Consider the following 18,395-nt stretch of genomic DNA (forward strand, 5'->3'; position numbering starts at 1 on the left):
TTTAAGACGTCACCTTCTGGATTGAATAAGCAGCTGCCCTATCCCAGTTTTTACTGACAACCTTGTCATTTTAATTGGTGGTGGTGAAGGTCGTTATTTGAGTTACTTGGAATACAGAGGTGTATTTTTTCTATTCAATAAAGCCTTTTTATTACCTGTGTGTCCCCTTGTGACTATCTTGGAGTTCTTCCTCTTTAGTCTATAGTATCTACAGGTATGCCTAATTATAGGCTTACCTGTAGGTACAATTAAAACAATAAGACTTTACTTCCACTTTAACTGGAATAAGGGAGTAAAAGACCCTGGGAATCCAGTGGTTAAAAAAAACACGTCAGGTGGATGGTGTAACATGAAGTCACCACGCCTTTGCCTCATTCCTTATCACCTGGTAGCACAGACGCTTTGAAACTTTCTATTTTCCCTCCTCCTTTCTCTTTGGGAATTCCTATCACACTGCCTTGTGCCATTGCAAAATGGTATAGAAAGCCACAGAATACAGGTATGTAAAATAAACCTACAGAGCAAGTTGGTACAGAGGAAGAGGGCCTTTATCCACCAACTAAACAGCAGCCCAAGGAAAGGACTTGACGTATATGTAGGACCTGAATGTGTTTTGTCTATGCCTTGAATGTTGTAGACGATGCACAGTGGGTGATTGTGCTCAAACAAGAAGACTGACTCATTTTGAAGCTATAATGGAGGATAATCTAGAGTTGAACACCACCGATGATGCTCTACAGAACAGAAGATGGGTAATCCAGGAGAAAGATCAGAAGAGGGACTGGAAAAAAGGAAGTAGGCTACACTCTGCATTGGTGGGCTCCAATGTCCTTCTCTTCAGCTGTGCTTTGCTAACCTGCGTGTTCAGTGAGGACATTGACATCTTCGAGAAAGACTTTCTTATATTCCTCACTTTCATGATGGCCATCTGTATTTTGTGGATGCTTTTCCAAATGTTCTTCACCTGGAAGAACAAAAATGCAGTTCTGTATAAGGATTGCCAGGCAGGTCCAATATGGATGAGAGGTCAGTAAACTACTCCTGATAGTCAACATTTGTAATTGCTAATTACTTCTCTTTCTTTGTTTTAAAATTGTTTCTAAAAGTTATATCTTGTATCTAGAGGTGTATTTCATAGAATTATGAACATTTTGCTAATACCATTTTAAATGGTTAAACCCTGGTTCACACTGCTGCAGTGCTGTATTTTGGCCTAGGCCAACAAGGCCCAGGCCTAGGGCAGCACTTTGCAGGGGGGCAGCAAAAAAGCCACCCCCCCTCCACCTGAGACTCTATTGTCCACTGGTTGCTAGAGCTGCCTCTCTCACCCCCTCTCACTCACCCCCTCTCTCTCTCACCCCCTCTCTCTTTCTCTCTCATCACCCTCTTTCTCTCTCATCCCCCCTCTCTCTCTCATCCCCCCTCTCTCTCACTCTCTCTCTCTATCTCTCTTTAATCTCCCCTCTCTCTCTCATCCCCCTCTCTTCTCTCTCTCACCCCCCCTCTCTTGTTCTCTCTCTCATCCCCCCTCTCTATAATCTCACCCTCTCTCTCCCATCCCCTCTCTCATCCTCTCACTCTCTGATCCCCCCTATCTCTCTTTCTCTCACCCCTCCCTCTTTCATCCACCACCTCTCTCTCCCTCACCCCCCCTCTCTCTCTCTCTCATCCCCCCTCTCTCTCCCTCCCTCCCCTACCCCCTCTCTCTCTCCCTCACCCACCTCCCTCTCCCACCCCCTTCCCTCTCTCCCCCCCCCTCACCCCCCCCCCTCTCGTGAGATCTCAGAGGTTGATGCTGGGCCTTGTAGTCCTTCAATCTTGGAGGGAGTCACATCCGTTAAAAAAGGAGTGAGGCAGATTTACATGGGGGGGCGCCCAATTTTAGTCTTGCCTAGGGCAGCACAAAACCACAATACACCACTGCACTGCTGTGACCGACAACTCACTCTCCATTAACGGCAATAGAACTGTTCTAATCTGTGCGACTCAAGTCTGATGCACTACTTTGGGATGACTTCAGCAGGACTTGCATTGACTTCTGTTAAAGAAGTTCAGCTTCAAAGTCATGCTGGTGTGAACCGGCACTAAATCAATTAGATTATTCATAAGCAAATATGGATCTATTGATTTCATCTATGATTTCATGAAATATGGATCTATGGATTTCATGAATTTAGGCCAAAATGTGTTCTGCTACATGTATTTGGTAAAAAAAAAGCTAATAAGTGTATAAATTATTAGGTTTGCTTTAAAGTTAAAGCATTTACAAACTATGGTGTATATATATATATATATATATATATATATATATATATATATATATATATAATGGAATTTACGCAGTAATTATTTTCTGACTGCCTCACATTTCTTGAGGTGCTAAAACCCCAGGGCAGTAGAAACACCCCACAACTGACCCTTTTTAAGAAAGTAGCTACCCTAAGGTATTTGCTGAGAGGCATGTTCAGTCCACGGAGGATTTTATTTTTTGCCACAAGTTTTTGGAAAATAACAAATCACTTTAATGATATATTTCTCACACATGCCATGGGTATACAGTATGCAGAATTGCACCCTGACTACTTATTACCGTTTTGAAGGCCCTAAAATCCCAGTTACGACACACCCCAAATTACCCCTTTTATTGTAAAGTAGACACTCCAAGGTATTTGATAAGAGGTATGGTGAGTATTTTTCAGATCTCATGTTTTGTCACAAGGTTTTGAAAAATGAAAAAAGAAAATAAAATAAAAATGTTTGTTTTATGTCTTCATTTTCCAAAAACTTGTGGCACCAAATGCAATCTGAAAAATACTTGCCATGCCTCCTAACAAATACCTTGGAGTGTTTCCTTTCCAAAAAGGACCATTTGGGGGTGTTTGTACTATCCTGGCATTTTAGGGCCTCCAAAACTGTGATAGGTATTCAGGATATAAAATGCGCAGGTTACGCCCTATGAAAGTCCGAATGGATTTTGGGCCCCCATACGCAGCTAGGCTCCCAAAGCTGTGGTGGACTATGCACTAGTCTCTGGTTGGGTAATGGAGGATGAGGATGGTTTAGTAAGTCATGGGAACGTCTGTCTCTCCTTGCTGGCCTCCCAGACTTGATGGGGGGGCTTATTAAGAAAATGTAATAAAGATGGGGAAATCGTGCTCGGGCCGAACCGTTCACCTAATACTATTGGGCATATACAGTGCCTTGTGAAAGTATTCGCCCCCCTTGAACTTTGCGACCTTTTGCCACATTTCAGGCTTCAAACATAAAGATATAAAACTGTAATTTTTTGTGAAGAATCAACAACAAGTGGGAAACAATCATGAAGTGGAATAAAATTTATTGGATATTTCAAACTTTGTTAACAAACAAAAAACTGAAAAATTGGGTGTGCAAAATTATTCAGCCCCCTTAAGTTAATACTTTGTAGCGCTACCTTTTGCTGTGATTACAGCTGTAAGTCGCTTGGGGTAAGTCTCTATCAGTTTTGCACATCGAGAGACTGAAATTTTTGCCCATTCCTCCTTGCAAAACAGCTCGAACTCAGTGAGGTTGGATGGAGAGCGTTTGTGAACAGCAGTTTTCAGTTCTTTCCACAGATTCTCGATTGGATTCAGGTCTGGACTTTGACTTGGCCATTCTAACACCTGGATATGTTTATTTGTGAACCATTCCATTGTAGATTTTGCTTTATGTTTTGGATCATTGTCTTGTTGGAAGACAAATCTCCGTCCCAGTCTTAGGTCTTTTGCAGACTCCATCAGGTTTTCTTCCAGAATGGTCCTGTATTTGGCTCCATCCATCTTCCCATCAATTTTAACCATCTTCCCTGTCCCTGCTGAAGAAAAGCAGGCCCAAACCATGATGCTGCCACCACCATGTTTGACAGTGGGGATGGTGTGTTCAGGGTGATGAGCTGTGTTGCTTTTACGCCAAACATAACGTTTTGCATTGTTGCCAAAAAGTTTGATTTTGGTTTCATCTGACCAGAGCACCTTCTTCCACATGTTTGGTGTGTCTCCCAGGTGGCTTGTGGCAAACTTTAAACGACACTTTTTATGGATATCTTTAAGAAATGGCTTTCTTCTTGCTACTCTTCCATAAAGGGCAGATTTGTGCAGTATACGACTGATTGTTGTCCTATGGACAGAGTCTCCCACCTCAGCTGTAGATCTCTGCAGTTCATCCAGAGTGATCATGGGCCTCTTGACTGCATCTCTGATCAGTCTTCTCCTTGTATGAGCTGAAAGTTTAGAGGGACGGCCAGGTCTTCGTAGATTTGCAGTGGTCTGATACTCCTTCCATTTCAATATTATCGCTTGCACAATGCTCCTTGGGATGTTTAAAGCTTGGGAAATTTTTTTGTATCCAAATCCGGCTTTAAACTTCTCCACAACAGTATCTCGGAGCTGCCTGGTGTGTTCCTTGTTCTTCATGATGCTCTCTGCGCTTTAAACGGACCTCTGAGACTATCACAGTGCAGGTGCATTTATACAGAGACTTGATTACACACAGGTGGATTCTATTTATCATCATTAGTCATTTAGGTCAACATTGGATCATTCAGAGATCCTCACTGAACTTCTGGAGAGAGTTTGCTGCACTGAAAGTAAAGGGGCTGAATAATTTTGCACGCCCAATTTTTCAGTTTTTTATTTGTTAACAAAGTTTGAAATATACAATAAATTTCGTTCCACTTCATGATTGTGTTCCACTTGTGTTTGATTCTTCACAAGAAATTACAGTTTTACATCTTTATGTTTGAAGCCTGAAATGTGGCAAAAGGTCACAAAGTTCAAGGGGGGCCGAATACTTTCGCAAGGCACTGTATAGTATATATATATATATTTATTTATATTAGGGATTTAGCACTGTCCCTGCAAAAGCGGCTTGGTAGGTTGGTTCTCTGTTCTTCTGCGACTCTTAAGGTTTAGTATCAAAAAGCAAATATTACACTGGTAAAGTGATGAATGAACCCAATATATTGTCACAGGTTGCAGTAAATAGCACTATGCACATAAATGAGTAAGTACAAGATTAGGTCAATCACAGTTCACGGACAATGGGCTCTATTCACAAAAACATCTTGCACGTCTTATTTAGGTGTCCAGCCACATTTTGCCTATATATTGCATGTGATCCTACAATTGTCACTGTACGGTTTTGTGGTAATTACCACAAAACGCTGAAAATGCTTGGTGAATGGACATGAACAGGTGTTAAACTCAATTCACAGAAGGAAATATATAATTATATGCATGTGGTAATTAAAGCGGAAGTAAACCCCTTTAATGTGATAGTTTCAAAAAACAGTTAATATTCCCGGAATGCCGGAAAGGCTAGTTGTCACATTGGTTGTGCTCTCTTCCCCACTTCCATGGCCAATGGCTGTAGGGTGCTGTGGGTGGGGGGGCTTATCAGAATCCGTAATCCCCCTTCATCTACTTCTGGACTGGATGGATTTGCCCCCTTAATGACCAAGCCATTTTTTGCGATTCGGCACTGCGTTATTGAAACGGAAAATTGCGTGTTAGTGCAACGCTGTACCCAAATAAGATTGAGGTCCTATTTTTCCCCACAAACAGAGCTTTCTTTTGGTGGTATTTGATCACCTGTGCGCTTTTTTTTTTTTTGTGTGCTATAAACAAAAAAAGAGAGACATAAAAAAAATATATATATATATTTTTCACATTCTGATATATAACATTCCCACCAAAAAAGTTTAAAAATCCAAATTTTTCATCCTTTTAGGCCACTTTGTATTCTGCTACATATTTTTGGTAAAAAAAAATCGCAATAAGCACTTTTTGATTGGTTTGCGCAAAAGTTATCACGTCCACAAACTGGGGGAAAGATTTATGTCATTTTTATTTTTTATTTCTTTTTTACTAGTAATGGCGGCGATCTGCTATTTTTAGCGGGATTGAGACATTGCGGCAGACAGATCGGACCCCTAACTGACATTTATGACACTTTTGGGGGTACCAGTGACATTACTACAGAAATCAGTGCTAAAAATATGCACTGTTACTGTAATAATGACACTGGCAGGGAAGTGGTTAACCTAGGGGTGATCAAAGGGTTAAGTGTAAGCCTAGGGGAGTGTTTTCTAACTGTGGGGGGGATGGGCTTGTGAAATGATCATAGAGACATGTGATCCTATATAGAAGGATCACAGGGGCTCTATGATCATTCCAGAGAGAAGAACGGTCAGCTGTGTTTACAACAACTGACCGTCCTTCTCTTTCTGCGGGAAGCGATCGCGGACAGCCGGCGGCAATCAGTGCCGCTGGTCCCGTGCATCGGCATCTTAGCTGCCTAGTGGGGGCGAAAGCACGCCTCCAGCGGCGCACGCTCGCCCCTCAGCACCACGTGCGCGACTGACGTAGAGCTACGTCGGTTCCTGCAGGAGAGGCTGCCTGCCGCAGTAAATCTTAATGTGGTTGAAAAGGGGGCTCCCAGATTCTGCTCCCCATGTAAATGAATATGGGGTAAAGTAAAATTAAAAAGTACCAAACAGGCAGACACAGTTTTTTACAAGTCCTTTCATTTTAATAAAAAATGTCTCCTGGTGTAGACACACCATCAATTACAATGACTGCCACCACTGCTGAGCAGAAAAAAAGGTCAGCACTGGATGCTGGCTCCCACCGTCTTACAGCTCCGCCATCTCCAACCGCCAAATAAAAGAAGGAGCAGGGCCACCTGATGACATCACCAGTGGCCCCACCCCTTCATGACATCACATGAGCCAGCATCTGATGCGGCCCTCTCTCTTTATATCTTTTTTTTTTTTGGGGTCGGCGGTGGTGGCAGTTATCGTGATTGATGACGGATCTACATTGGCGGACACTTTTTTTTTTAAATAAAGGACTTGCAAAAACTGTGTCTGCCTTTTTATTTACTTTTTGGGCACTTTTTTGGTGAATGAGTATGTACCCCTAATCATTCACATGAGGGGTGCTGGGATCTGGGGGTCCTCTTATTAATGCTGGTTCCGGATTCCAATAAACCCCCCACCTGCAGACCCCCACAGCCACCAGCAAAGGTTGTGGGGAAGAGGCCCTTGTCCCGATCAACATAGGGTAAGGTGCTTTGGAGGGGGGGGGGAGAGCCCCCCTGCCCCAAAGCACCCCCTGTGTTGAGGGCATATGGCCTGGTATGGTTCAGGACGGAGGCTGCTCACTCGTCCCCCCCCTCCTTATTTTGGCCTGCTGGGCTGCATGCTCAGATAAGGGCCTGGTATGGATAGGGGGGATCCTACAATGTTTTTTTTTGTGCTTTTTAATGCCGGCAAATCTTTTTTTTTTTACATTCAGCAGTCAGCAAGGAGCCATGATAAGATTCCATCACCAGGAAACCCTGATTAGTATACTTTTGCCTATCACATTGGTGGGGGAAATAGCGGTAACGTCAGCACACCCGCCAGGGCTGTAGACGAGTATATTAACAAACTTCCTTTCATTACTGGAATCTTGTGAGTAACTATTTAAATAAATAATCATTGATTTTATACTACATTGAACAATGAGGCCCCGTTCACACTGGGGTGATCCGACTTCCCGGGGCGACCTCCGAGGTCACGGTGCGAGCAGCGCGCCGCGACCTCGGAGCGGCCGGCACGGACTTCATAACATTGAAGTCTATGGCGGTCGCCTCCGGGTCGCCCCAAAGAAGCTCCGGACCCTTTTTCTAAGTCGGAGCGACTTGTGTCGCTCCTATTAGAACGGGTCCGCAGCTTCCCTATGGAAGGCGACCTACGGCGACCTGTGAGGCGACCAGGTCGCCTCACAGGTCGCCCCAGTGTGAACGGGGACTAAGAGCTCTCCTCTTGTCATATTCCACACTATCTGGTTTCAGCATCCAGCTGTAACTATAGCCATTACCAGAGGATATTGCCATATACACCTGGAGTGAGGGGTGAAACTCACTAGGGCATGGATGGACCTAATTGAGGTCTAATTTTCTAGTAAGAGGCTAATCTTTCCTATATTCGGGGGAGCACTGGTGTGTGAACACTTCGGAATAAAGAATATACAGTATGGGCACCTGTGCACTATCACGTTTTGGATTTGATTTCTTCCTTCTTACTTCCAATATTTTAGCATGTGTGATATAGCAATTTGAAGAGTGGTATCACAGATTAAGAATTTATGGCACATAGCATGAAGTTTCAATAACTTCCTGTACTGTTTATTTTTTCTTTGGAATTTTACACAATTTGTATTTGTATGGATTTTCGACAGCGCAACATTTGCTTCTTTTATGAGATACATAGCCCATGCTTATTTGTTGGGAAGGATAGATAGTTTGGGCATGTGTATATTGTATGCATATTTTGTTATGCATTTTGTTGTTCATTTTTTTTTTTTTGTTTAGAAAGGCAAAAAAAAAAAAAAAATGTATATATATATATAAAATCATAAATAATATGTTCATTTTCAAAAAAAAAAAAGAAAGAAAGGCAAATATTAATACACTACAGAGTTTTAGTCGCTTTCTTGGCATATACCGCAAAGTAACCTTAACCACTTCTGCTCCGGAAGGTTTACCCCCCTTAATGACCAGGCCATTTTTTGTGATACTGCACTGCGTTACTTTAACTGACAGTTGCAGTCGTGCGACTCTGTACCCAAATAAAATTGATGTCCTTTTTTTCCCCCCATAAATAGAGCTTTTTTTGGAGGTATTTGATCACCTTTGCGGTTTTTATATTTTGTGCTATAAACAAAAAAAGACCGACAATTTAAAAAAAAAAAAGTATATATATATATTTTTTTTTTTTATTTTTTTTTTTTTACTTTCTGCTATAAAACACATCCAATAAAAAAAATGTAAAATATCAAATTTCTTCATCAATTTAGCCCAATATCTATTCCAAGGGGAATAGGTTAACATCAGGGGCGATCAAAGGGTTAAATGTTTGCCTAAAATGTGCTTTTCCACTGTGGGGGAGTTGCTTGTACTACAGGAAGGCAAAGATCTGTGTTCCTGCTTTGCAGGAACACAGGATCACTACCTTCCCTACTGACAGAACAGTGATCTGCCTTGTTTACACAGGCAGACTGTTGTTCTACTTCTCTCCCGAACTATATTTCTTCATGTGGTTGTACCGGAGTGATGCCTGCAGCTAGAGGCACCACCCCAGTACCATTGATCAGAGCCAACGGTCGGCTTTCTAGTAATGAGAACTGATGCGGCTGAGCAGCCACTCAATTGTCATTACAAGGAGTGGGAGGGGATGCACCGCCCCCCCCCCCCGCCATCTTTCGCAGCTCACCCGGGTCTCCCCACTGGGTGACCTGAGCAACCAGCCAGCGCAAGACCCGAACAAAGCTGCATTCGGCTCTATGTAAAAACCCCGGAGCCATGTCATGACATCACTTTTGGGTACTGGTGCCTTAAAGTCTCCAGAATTAAAAAAAAAAATGACAGCATTCAAACCTGCCAAATTTGGTGTTTCGAATGCTTTTAAATACAGAGGGGGGGGCTGGGGTCTTTTAGACCCCAGATCCCTCCATAAAGAGTACCTGTCACTGCCTATTACTGTAACACAGGATGTTTACATTTTTTAAAAGGACAGTGCAAAAAAATAAAAATAAAACTTTAAATGTGCAGAATATTGGCACCTAATATCTGCTATCAGCCTGAAGGGTGGCCGATAAACGGCTTCGGCCCTGAAAAAAAAAAAGAAGTCGGTCGATCCCTACACTGTACCCAAACAAATTTTTTTTTTTTTTTGAGACAGATAGCACTTTCTTTTGGTGGTACTTATTCACCCCTGGGTTTTTTATTCTTTTTTTAAACAACTGAAAATTTAAAAAAAAAAAGTTTAGTTTCTGTTTTTTTTTTTGTAAATAAGTAATTTTTCTCCTTCACTGATGTGCGCTGATGAGGCTGCACTAATGGGCACTGATAGGCTGCATTAATGAGGCTGCACCGATGAGGAGGCCCTAATATACAGAAATGATGGGCACTGATATGCAGCACAGATAGGTGGCACTGATATGCAGCACAGATAGGTGGCACTGATATGCAGCACAGATAGGTGGCACTGATACGCAGCACTAATGGGCACTGATGGGCAGCACATATGGGCACTGATAGGTTTAACTGATGAGGAGGCACTGATGGGCACTGACAGGCATCACTGATGGGCACTGAAAGGCAGCACTGATGGGCGCTGTTGGGCATCACTGGGCACTGGTGGGCATCACTGGTGGACACTGACAGACATTAGTGATGGGGCAGATCTGCCCTGGAAGAAAAGCTTCTTATCGGCTCTCCTCTCCTTACTTACTTGTCCGTGTGAGGAGAGGAATTCTGATAACCGGCATTTCCTATACACTGTAATCAGCTGTGATTGGTCAAAGCTGATCCCATGGTAAAGAGCCTACATTATAGGGAGGACACACCACACCATGGATCACTGCACGCCCCCAGGGGTGCGCACGAGCAGCCCATTCTGGAGGATGTCAAATGACGTCCACTCAGAATGGGAAATCCCATCATTCTACTATAGGCCGGGTAGGAAGATGTTAAAAAATAAAGAAGGTTTCCCTTTAGGTCAGGCTTCCATGTATCCATGTCGTCTTTTGTCCATTTTTCTTCATCCTTTTTGATTGTGTGTTGTTGCAGATTTTCACGCATTTACATTATTCTATCGGGAATTGTGGTGCATGAAAAAGCACAGAAAAACTGATATGCCTTATTTTTTAAATGGCACCATGTAGATCTTCACAGCCCTATTGAATACCTTCGCTTCTTATGACACACGTGTTGTTATGCCTTACAACGCGTGAGTTTAAACGTGAAGGTGTGAATGGGGCTTTGGGCAATAGCTTCCTGCCAGAAAAACACTGCTTCTTGTGTCTTAGGCAGGCCATACACGATGTGAATTATGAACAGAAATCCAAATCGCCAGTGAATTCGAGCGATTTTCGTATCGTTAGTGTGGTATGTGCGACATGCGATTTTGGTACGACAGCAAAAATTCACATATCCAACATGTTGGGTTTTTCTGAGAAAATTGGCCAAATTTCTTATCATTAGTGGTTGAGTCGTGCGATTCCACAGAACAACACACAACTACGCATGATTCCTGAAAAGGTCGCTCCGGAAAGAAAATACAACAAAAGTAATAACACGAACGAGTGTTCGTCTGCAACATAACGTAATACATCAAATACTATAGGTTACAGAAAACTCTGCTGAGAGGCCAATATGTCTGCATGAAAAGTGTAATAAACACAAAAGTATGTGTAATGAAAGATGAATGGTCTTAAAGAAAGGCCAAATACAGCGCTTGCTATTAAATAACTAAAGGATAGCAATATCCATGCCAATCTCTGTGGTGAGTGTAAATATATAATCAAATAAATATGTCATAAATAAAATCAATAAATAAATATACATATAAATCATCAAAAACTCCCAATAAATAATTAAAAAGGGGCCATAAAGTGCATAAGTGACTTGGGGTATGACATATAAAATTATAGGTATAAAATAGATGCAATCGACAGTATTAAAATATAAATGAGTTATGGACAGTCCAGAGTAAACGTTGACTTTTGTGCTCAAAAAGTTAATGTCCTTAGTGAAAGTGTCTTCAAAATTCGAAGGTGCAAGTGCTCTGACTTGATTGGCCATATCATCGATTTCTTGTCTCGAGTGAATGAATAAATTGGATCACTTACCGGATCTAGTGGGTCCTATATGCCATATGGCATTAGAACCAATCGAGCTTAATAGCCCCCTGGGTTAGATAGGTTCCCCTTTGTGGTCCTATGGGCTGGTAACGGCTCCTTTAGGCTCTGGGGTAAATGATCAAATGTGATAGGGAAGGAAAAAGAAGGCACCAAATAGTGTAGTAATATTAGAATTCAAATAGTTTACTACCCATATGTTGGGTTCAAAATGTAGAACAGAAGTAAAATATCACTGGTTTTGACCGATGTGAAGTTTATCGATGTGCTTGTTTCTGTCGTTCTGAATGTACTGTAAGTGCAATTTTATTCATTAAAAGAGTTTTAGTACTGGCAATCTGCACTTAGAGGTCCCGTTTTTCTTTCATTATATCCCTTGGAATCTCTGTGAATGTCATCATCTGGGGGATTTGGTCCAAATTATGAGGTGAGGGCATATGTGTGCTTTATGGTGGAGGGAGATCACTGTTTGGAGTCGCTGTCTCCTATATCCTCTTTCAGCACCAGTTGGACCTAAGGATCTGTTTCATTTATTTTTTAGGGACTCTTTTCTTTATGTACCATCATCATTAGGATTTGTGCTGCATCATTTTGTTTGTCATATTTTTCTGGGATTTCTGCTGTGTATCCCGGGTCGGTGTTCAGCCAGCATTTCCATCTATATTTCAGCTACACCCACCTGTCTGCGCTGATTGTACTCTGTTTATCGATATTTACACTCACCACAGAGATTGGCATGGATATTGCTATCCTTTAGTTATTTAATAGCAAGCGCTGTACTTGGCCTTTCTTTAACCACTTAAGCCCCGGAAGATTTTACCCCCTTCCTGACCAGGGGGTATTTTGCGATTCGGCACTGCGTGACTTTAACGGACAATTGCACGGTCGTGCGACGCTGTACCTAAACGAATTTGACGTCCTTTTTTTCCCACAAACAGAGCTTTCTTTTGGTGGTATTTGATCACCTGTGCGATTTTTTGATCATGCGCTATAAACAAAAAAAGAGCGACAATTTTGTAAAAAAAATAACAATATTTTTCACATTTTTTTATATGAAATTCCCCCAAAAAAATGTAAAAATCAAAAATGTTTAACATTTTCGGCAAATTTGTTATATGCTACATATGTTTGGTAAAAAAAAAAAATCACAAAAAGCGTATTTTGATTGGTTTGCGCAAAAGTTATTGCGTTTACTAACAAAGGGAAAGATTTTTGTCATTTTTGTTGTTTTTTTTTAACGCGTAATGGCGGCGATCTGCGATTTTTTTTTTTGCGGGACTGCGACATTGGGGCGGACAGATCGGACCCTTGACTGACATTTTTGACACTTTTGGGGTTACCAGTGACAGTTCTACAGTAATCAGTGCTATACATATGCACTGTTACTGTAAAATGACACTGGTAGTGAAGGGGTTAACTTTTTTTTGAGAGGGAGGGGTTAAGTGTGTCCCTAGGGGCGTGATTCTAACTGTGATTGGCTGTGGCTTGAGCTGTAGGAACAGTGATCAACCGTCCTACATAGTAGAACCGTATGATCAGTGTTTCTACACAGGGGAGAATGACAGACGGCTTTGTTTACATTAGCCGCCTGCCTTTCTCCCTCTCCACCCGATGATCGCGAGTGACCGGCGGACATCAGGTCCGCCAGTCACACGCGCGGGGGGGGGGTCCGTGACCACGCGGGAGCGCACCTCCGACGGCGCGCTCTCGCTCCCCGAGCCTCACAGGCTAGTGATGTACCGGTACGTCACTTTGCCTGTGAGCGGCTGTGACCGCCACAGTATATGTACTTGCGGCGGTCGGCAAGTGGTTAAGACCATTCATCTTTCAGTATACCCTTTTTTTCTACAGCAGCTGCTTCTTCATTTATTTATTTATTCTTAGGCACATAGGTTATTTGCACAGAATTATACACCCTTTCCCTTGGCGCGTGGAATATACTCTGTATATTTTTTTACACAAAAGTATGTGTATTGCTAATTGACTTTTCACACCTGAGAGTTTTTACAGTAGGGGAAGTGCCCAGTGGAGGTGTGGTTAAAAAGTCAAGACAACATTGCATCCCTTCCTATACTGGCACAAGAAAATAGTGTTTGGTAGTACGAATTTCGGATCACATTGATGGTATACTCGCATGATGTACACGAGTGCCGCTTGCGTTTATCGCACGATAAATCAATCGACATTCGCATCGTGTATGGCCTGCCTAAGGCTCCATTCACACCATGGCATAGTGGATCGAGGGTGGAATCACTTTGACTCCGCCCGCGATCCCGATTAGCCGCAAATCGCGGTACTCGGTCGTGTCACTGTTACTTCCAATGGCAACCCAATCGCGATGCGATTTTGTCACGATTCGTCTAGCGACAATAGCGGCAAAATTGCACCGCAATTGGGGTGCCATTGGAAGTAGCAGGGATTGCAAGCATGCCCCGCGATTTTCAGCGATTTGGGATCACAGGCAGAATCACAGCGATTCCGCCCTTGATCCGGAATGCCAGGGTGTGAATGGAGCCTTAGTGTAATTTCTAGCTGCAGTCATTGGAGACAGTGCCATTTTTAACCACTTGCCGACTGCCTAACGCCGATCTACGTCGGCGGTCAGCCCCTCACAGGCAAAGTGACGTAGGGCTACGTCACTAGCTTGTGAGGGTCTAGGGAGCGAGCGCGCGCCCCCGGAGGCGCGCTCCCGCTCCCGCGTGGTCACGGACCCCCCTGCACGTGTGACCAGCGGACCCGATGTCCGCCGGTCACTCGGCGATCGGCGGGGGAGAGGGAGAATGTCAGGCAGCTTGTGTAAACAAGCCACCTGTCATTCTCCTCGCTGTAAAGACACTGATCACACGGATCTACTATGTAGATCCATTGATCAGTGTCCTTACAGCTCAAGCCACAGCCAATCACAGAAGAAAGCACGCCCCTAGGGACACACACAGCCCCTCCCTCCCAAATAAAGTTAACCCCTTCACTACCAGTGTATTTTTACAGTAACAGTGCATATATATAGCACTGATTACTGTAGAAATGTCACTGGTAACCCCAAAAGTGTCAAAAATGTCAGTCAAGGGTCCGATCTGTCCGCCCCAATGTCGCAGTACCGCAAAAAAAATCGTAGTTTGCCGCCATTACGCGTTAAAAAAAAACAACAAAAATGACAAAAATCTTTCCCTTTGTTAGTAAACGCGATAACTTTTGCGCAAACCAATCAAAATACGCTTTTTGCGATTTTTTTTACCAAACATAGGTAGCATAAAACAAATTGTCCAAAAATGTTAAAAAATTTTGATTTTTCCATTTTTTTTGGGGGAAATTTCATGTGAAAAATATTGCTATTTTTGCAAAATTGAGGCTCTTTATTTGTTTATAGCGCGTGATCAAAAAATCGCACAGGTGATCAAATACCACCAAAAGAAAGCTCTGTTTGTGGGAAAAAAAAGGACGCCAAATTTGTTTAGTTACAGCGTTGCACGACCGCGCAATTGTCCGTTAAAGTCACGCAGTGCCGAATCGCAAAATACCCCCTGGTCGGAATGGGGGTAAAATCTTCCGGGGCTTAAGTGGTTAAAGATCATCAAGTGACAGCTGTTCTGTAAGTATGAACATTTGCTCAGACATGAATTAGCAATTTTATTTGCTAAGTAAGATTGTGTTCAAACAGTAGGCTCTTTGAAAGACTGAACTCAGAAATACAGCTCTGAGGTCCTTCAGTAATATAGATCGGACTGTTGATGCTCGGTTTACCCAGACTAAATGTGAGTGTTATATTGGCTTTTTAAGCAATAAAGTGTTTGTGTTGAACATACTACACCATGAGGATTATTTCTTCTTCATTCATATGACATTTGGGTTGATACCATTTCCTATGAGAGGATCATCTTTGAGCATGCAGAAGCTTTTCCTGTAGGAGAAGATTGCACATCCATCCATCCATTGCGGGGTGTGAGGAGCTCCCTTTAAAGGCGCATTGAGATTCCTGTAATGGGGATCATATGATTTCGGTAAGAGGCCACACTTGTTGGTGTCTGGTGGAGGTTATCGCTTCAATTTCATCACCTGGTGAACTCCTCTCCTCATGGACTTTATATTGACCTATAGATTTAAGCCCCGTACACACGTACCGAATGTTGGCCGAACGATCGGCCGTCTTTTGTCCGGTGCTGTCCTGTCGGTTGAAAAGTGCTAAAGACTGCACACGAATTTTGTCGGCCAACAACAGCCGACTGCAGAAGTGATGTCATGTGATGGTTAACTTTCCGTGTGTTTTTTCTTCTCTGAGCATGCCGTCTTGCAAATCTGCTGTTTGTTGGCCGAAATCTGTACTGACTGGCGAACAATCGGCCGTTCTGGTGTTGGCCAACAAAAATTTTAATGCCTGCACACCAGATTATGTTCGGCCGAAAAGTCGCAGTCGGTTGTCGGAAGCATCATACTAACAATCGGCCGATCGGTCGGTGGCCGAATATTTACGGCCGACAATCGCTACGTGTGTACGGGGCTTTAGTTGCATTTATTGTGTATCATTATCTCAGGCACTGGCTGAGATTGAGAAATTTGTATTGAGCGCTGTGTACTTTGTTTCCAGTAATATAGATCTATAATAAGTAGATTTACCTGTACCAAACTATCTTAGCTGTTGCAAATTTTTCCTTGTGGAAAGAAATGAAATGTGTGCGCCAACTATACATACGGCAATATGTATATGATGAAACGTAATAAATCCTTTGTACATGAAATTTGCATAATAACTATTCCTTATTATTTATTATCCTTGCAGCTGGAATCATTCTCTTTGGCGTCGGTTCGCTTATTATGACCTCTTTAAAGATTGCATACACAGCTGAGTACACGGATTGCGCAGCGCCCACAAAAATTATGCAACCTGTCATGCAGGCTTTGTTCATCATTGTTCAGGTATGAGAAATGCATAAACTTCCAGTTTTCACTTTGCAGTATCAGCCAAATTTACAAAAGCCTGGTGTATGCAGTTTCATTGCCCAGCATTCTTATTTTATTTTTTTTTATCAAAAATTCATACGTAAAAGTGTTCGAGTATCTATCACCCAAACTATTTTTCTATTTTTTTTTTTTTTTTAAAAATAGGAAATTGTCAGATTCCAAGTTTTTTGCTGTCTCTATCAGTTTTCACTCACTTCTTATGTTGATTGCACAACAGGCCATGTTCAAAAAACGGAAAATTGTATCATACTTACCGTAATTTTCCTTTCCTGGTGCCTATCCATGGCAGCATACTAGTGATAGAGCTCCGCCTCGACTCCACCTTCAGGATCAGTGAATAGCATAAATTAAAAGGTATAGCCCCCCCCCCATCATTCTCCGTGAATAGGAAAACCGAGGGAGGGATCGTATGCTGCCATGGATAGGCACCAGGAAAGGAAAATTACGGTAAGTATGATACAATTTTCCGTTTTCCTGGTGCCTCCATGGCAGCATACTAGTGATAAATAACTAGCTTACACGGGTGGGATAATGCTTAATCAAAAAATAAAGTTTAATTAGACAGACATTGCTGCTTGAACAACTCGTCTTCCAAATTCAACTGTCGTTAGGGCCCCTGGATCAACTCTATAGTGCCTGAGAAACGTGTGCTGTGACGACCAAGACGCCGCCCTGCATATTGTCTCCAATGAGACGTTTGCTCTCGTTGCCCATGAAGTTGACACTGCCCTTGTTGAGTGTGCGTTCACTCTGGAAGGAACATCCATGTTTTGTGCAGTATAGGCCTTTTGAATGGTCTTGACTACCCAGGATGCCAAGGTCCTTTTTGAGGCTTCCTTTCCTCTGTTTTTACCCCAAGGAATCACGAAAAGCTTTTCCGAATTCCTGAAGGCTGCTGTCATTTCCAGATAGGCTTTTAGTATCTTGGGAACATCTAGTTCCTGACACGAATCTGAGAAGACTGGTAATGCCCATGGTTCACTTAAGTTGTCTGGCGTAGTCACTTTTGGAGTAAAACCTCGAAGAGGCCGTAGCTCCACTCTGTCAGGAAAAAACGATATATGCTCCTCCCCTATTCCCAGGGAGTGCAAGTCTGAAATTCTTTTGCCGGACGTGATCGCCACTAGAAAAACTGTCTTCAAATTCAGGTTCCATAGCGAAATTTGTTCCACCGGCACAAAAGGGTGTTTGGACAGCATCTCCAGAATCAGAGGAAGGTCCCACTGAGGAAAGGGACTTCTACTTGGAGGACGAATCTTAAGAACTCCTCTGAGAAAGGTGATTACCAGCGGATTATCTGCCCATCTGATGCTGGTTGCCGCTGAAATCGCTGACACCTGAACTTTAAGTGTACTCAAGCCAAGGCCCCTGTCTAGGCCAGACTGAAGGAAGGCCAATACGTTTGAAACAGAAGGCGTGATGGGATCAAATTCTTCTGTTTCCGCGTAGGACACAAACCTATTCCAGATCTTAGCATATACGGAATTGGTTGCTGGCTTTCGGGCTTTGAGGAGAGTATTGATGACTTGCTGGGAGCATCCTAAGGATTCAAACCGCCTCCTCTCAACAGCCATATTCGAAGGTTCAGAGTCTGTGGTCTTGGATGGAACCTCCCCCCCTGTGATAGTAGGTGAGGAAAGGGAGGAATCTTGATCGGGGAGCATACGCTCATGCGTAGGGCCAATGGAAACCAAGGCCTCTTCGGCCAATACGGAAGGATTGCCAGTATCTGTA

The 18,395-nt window shown here is 42.9% G+C and overlaps 1 protein-coding gene across 1 annotated transcript in view; it reads left to right on the forward strand.

The window, feature by feature from the left end:
• Window positions 1–695: 695 nt before the first annotated feature.
• Window positions 696–18,395, forward strand: part of LOC309567444 (proton channel OTOP2-like) — a gene marked incomplete at its 5' end in the record, with an annotated part of 144,535 nt that continues 126,835 nt past the window's right edge. Inside the window, 2 exons of the mRNA XM_082272836.1 lie at window positions 696–1,026; window positions 16,480–16,616. Of these exons, the coding sequence (XP_082128962.1) occupies window positions 696–1,026; window positions 16,480–16,616 (468 nt within the window). The remainder of the gene's footprint in view (window positions 1,027–16,479; window positions 16,617–18,395) is intronic.

Source organism: Pelophylax lessonae, assembly GCF_965119305.1.
Source record: "Pelophylax lessonae genome assembly, chromosome: 11".
Lineage (NCBI taxonomy): Eukaryota > Metazoa > Chordata > Amphibia > Anura > Ranidae > Pelophylax > Pelophylax lessonae.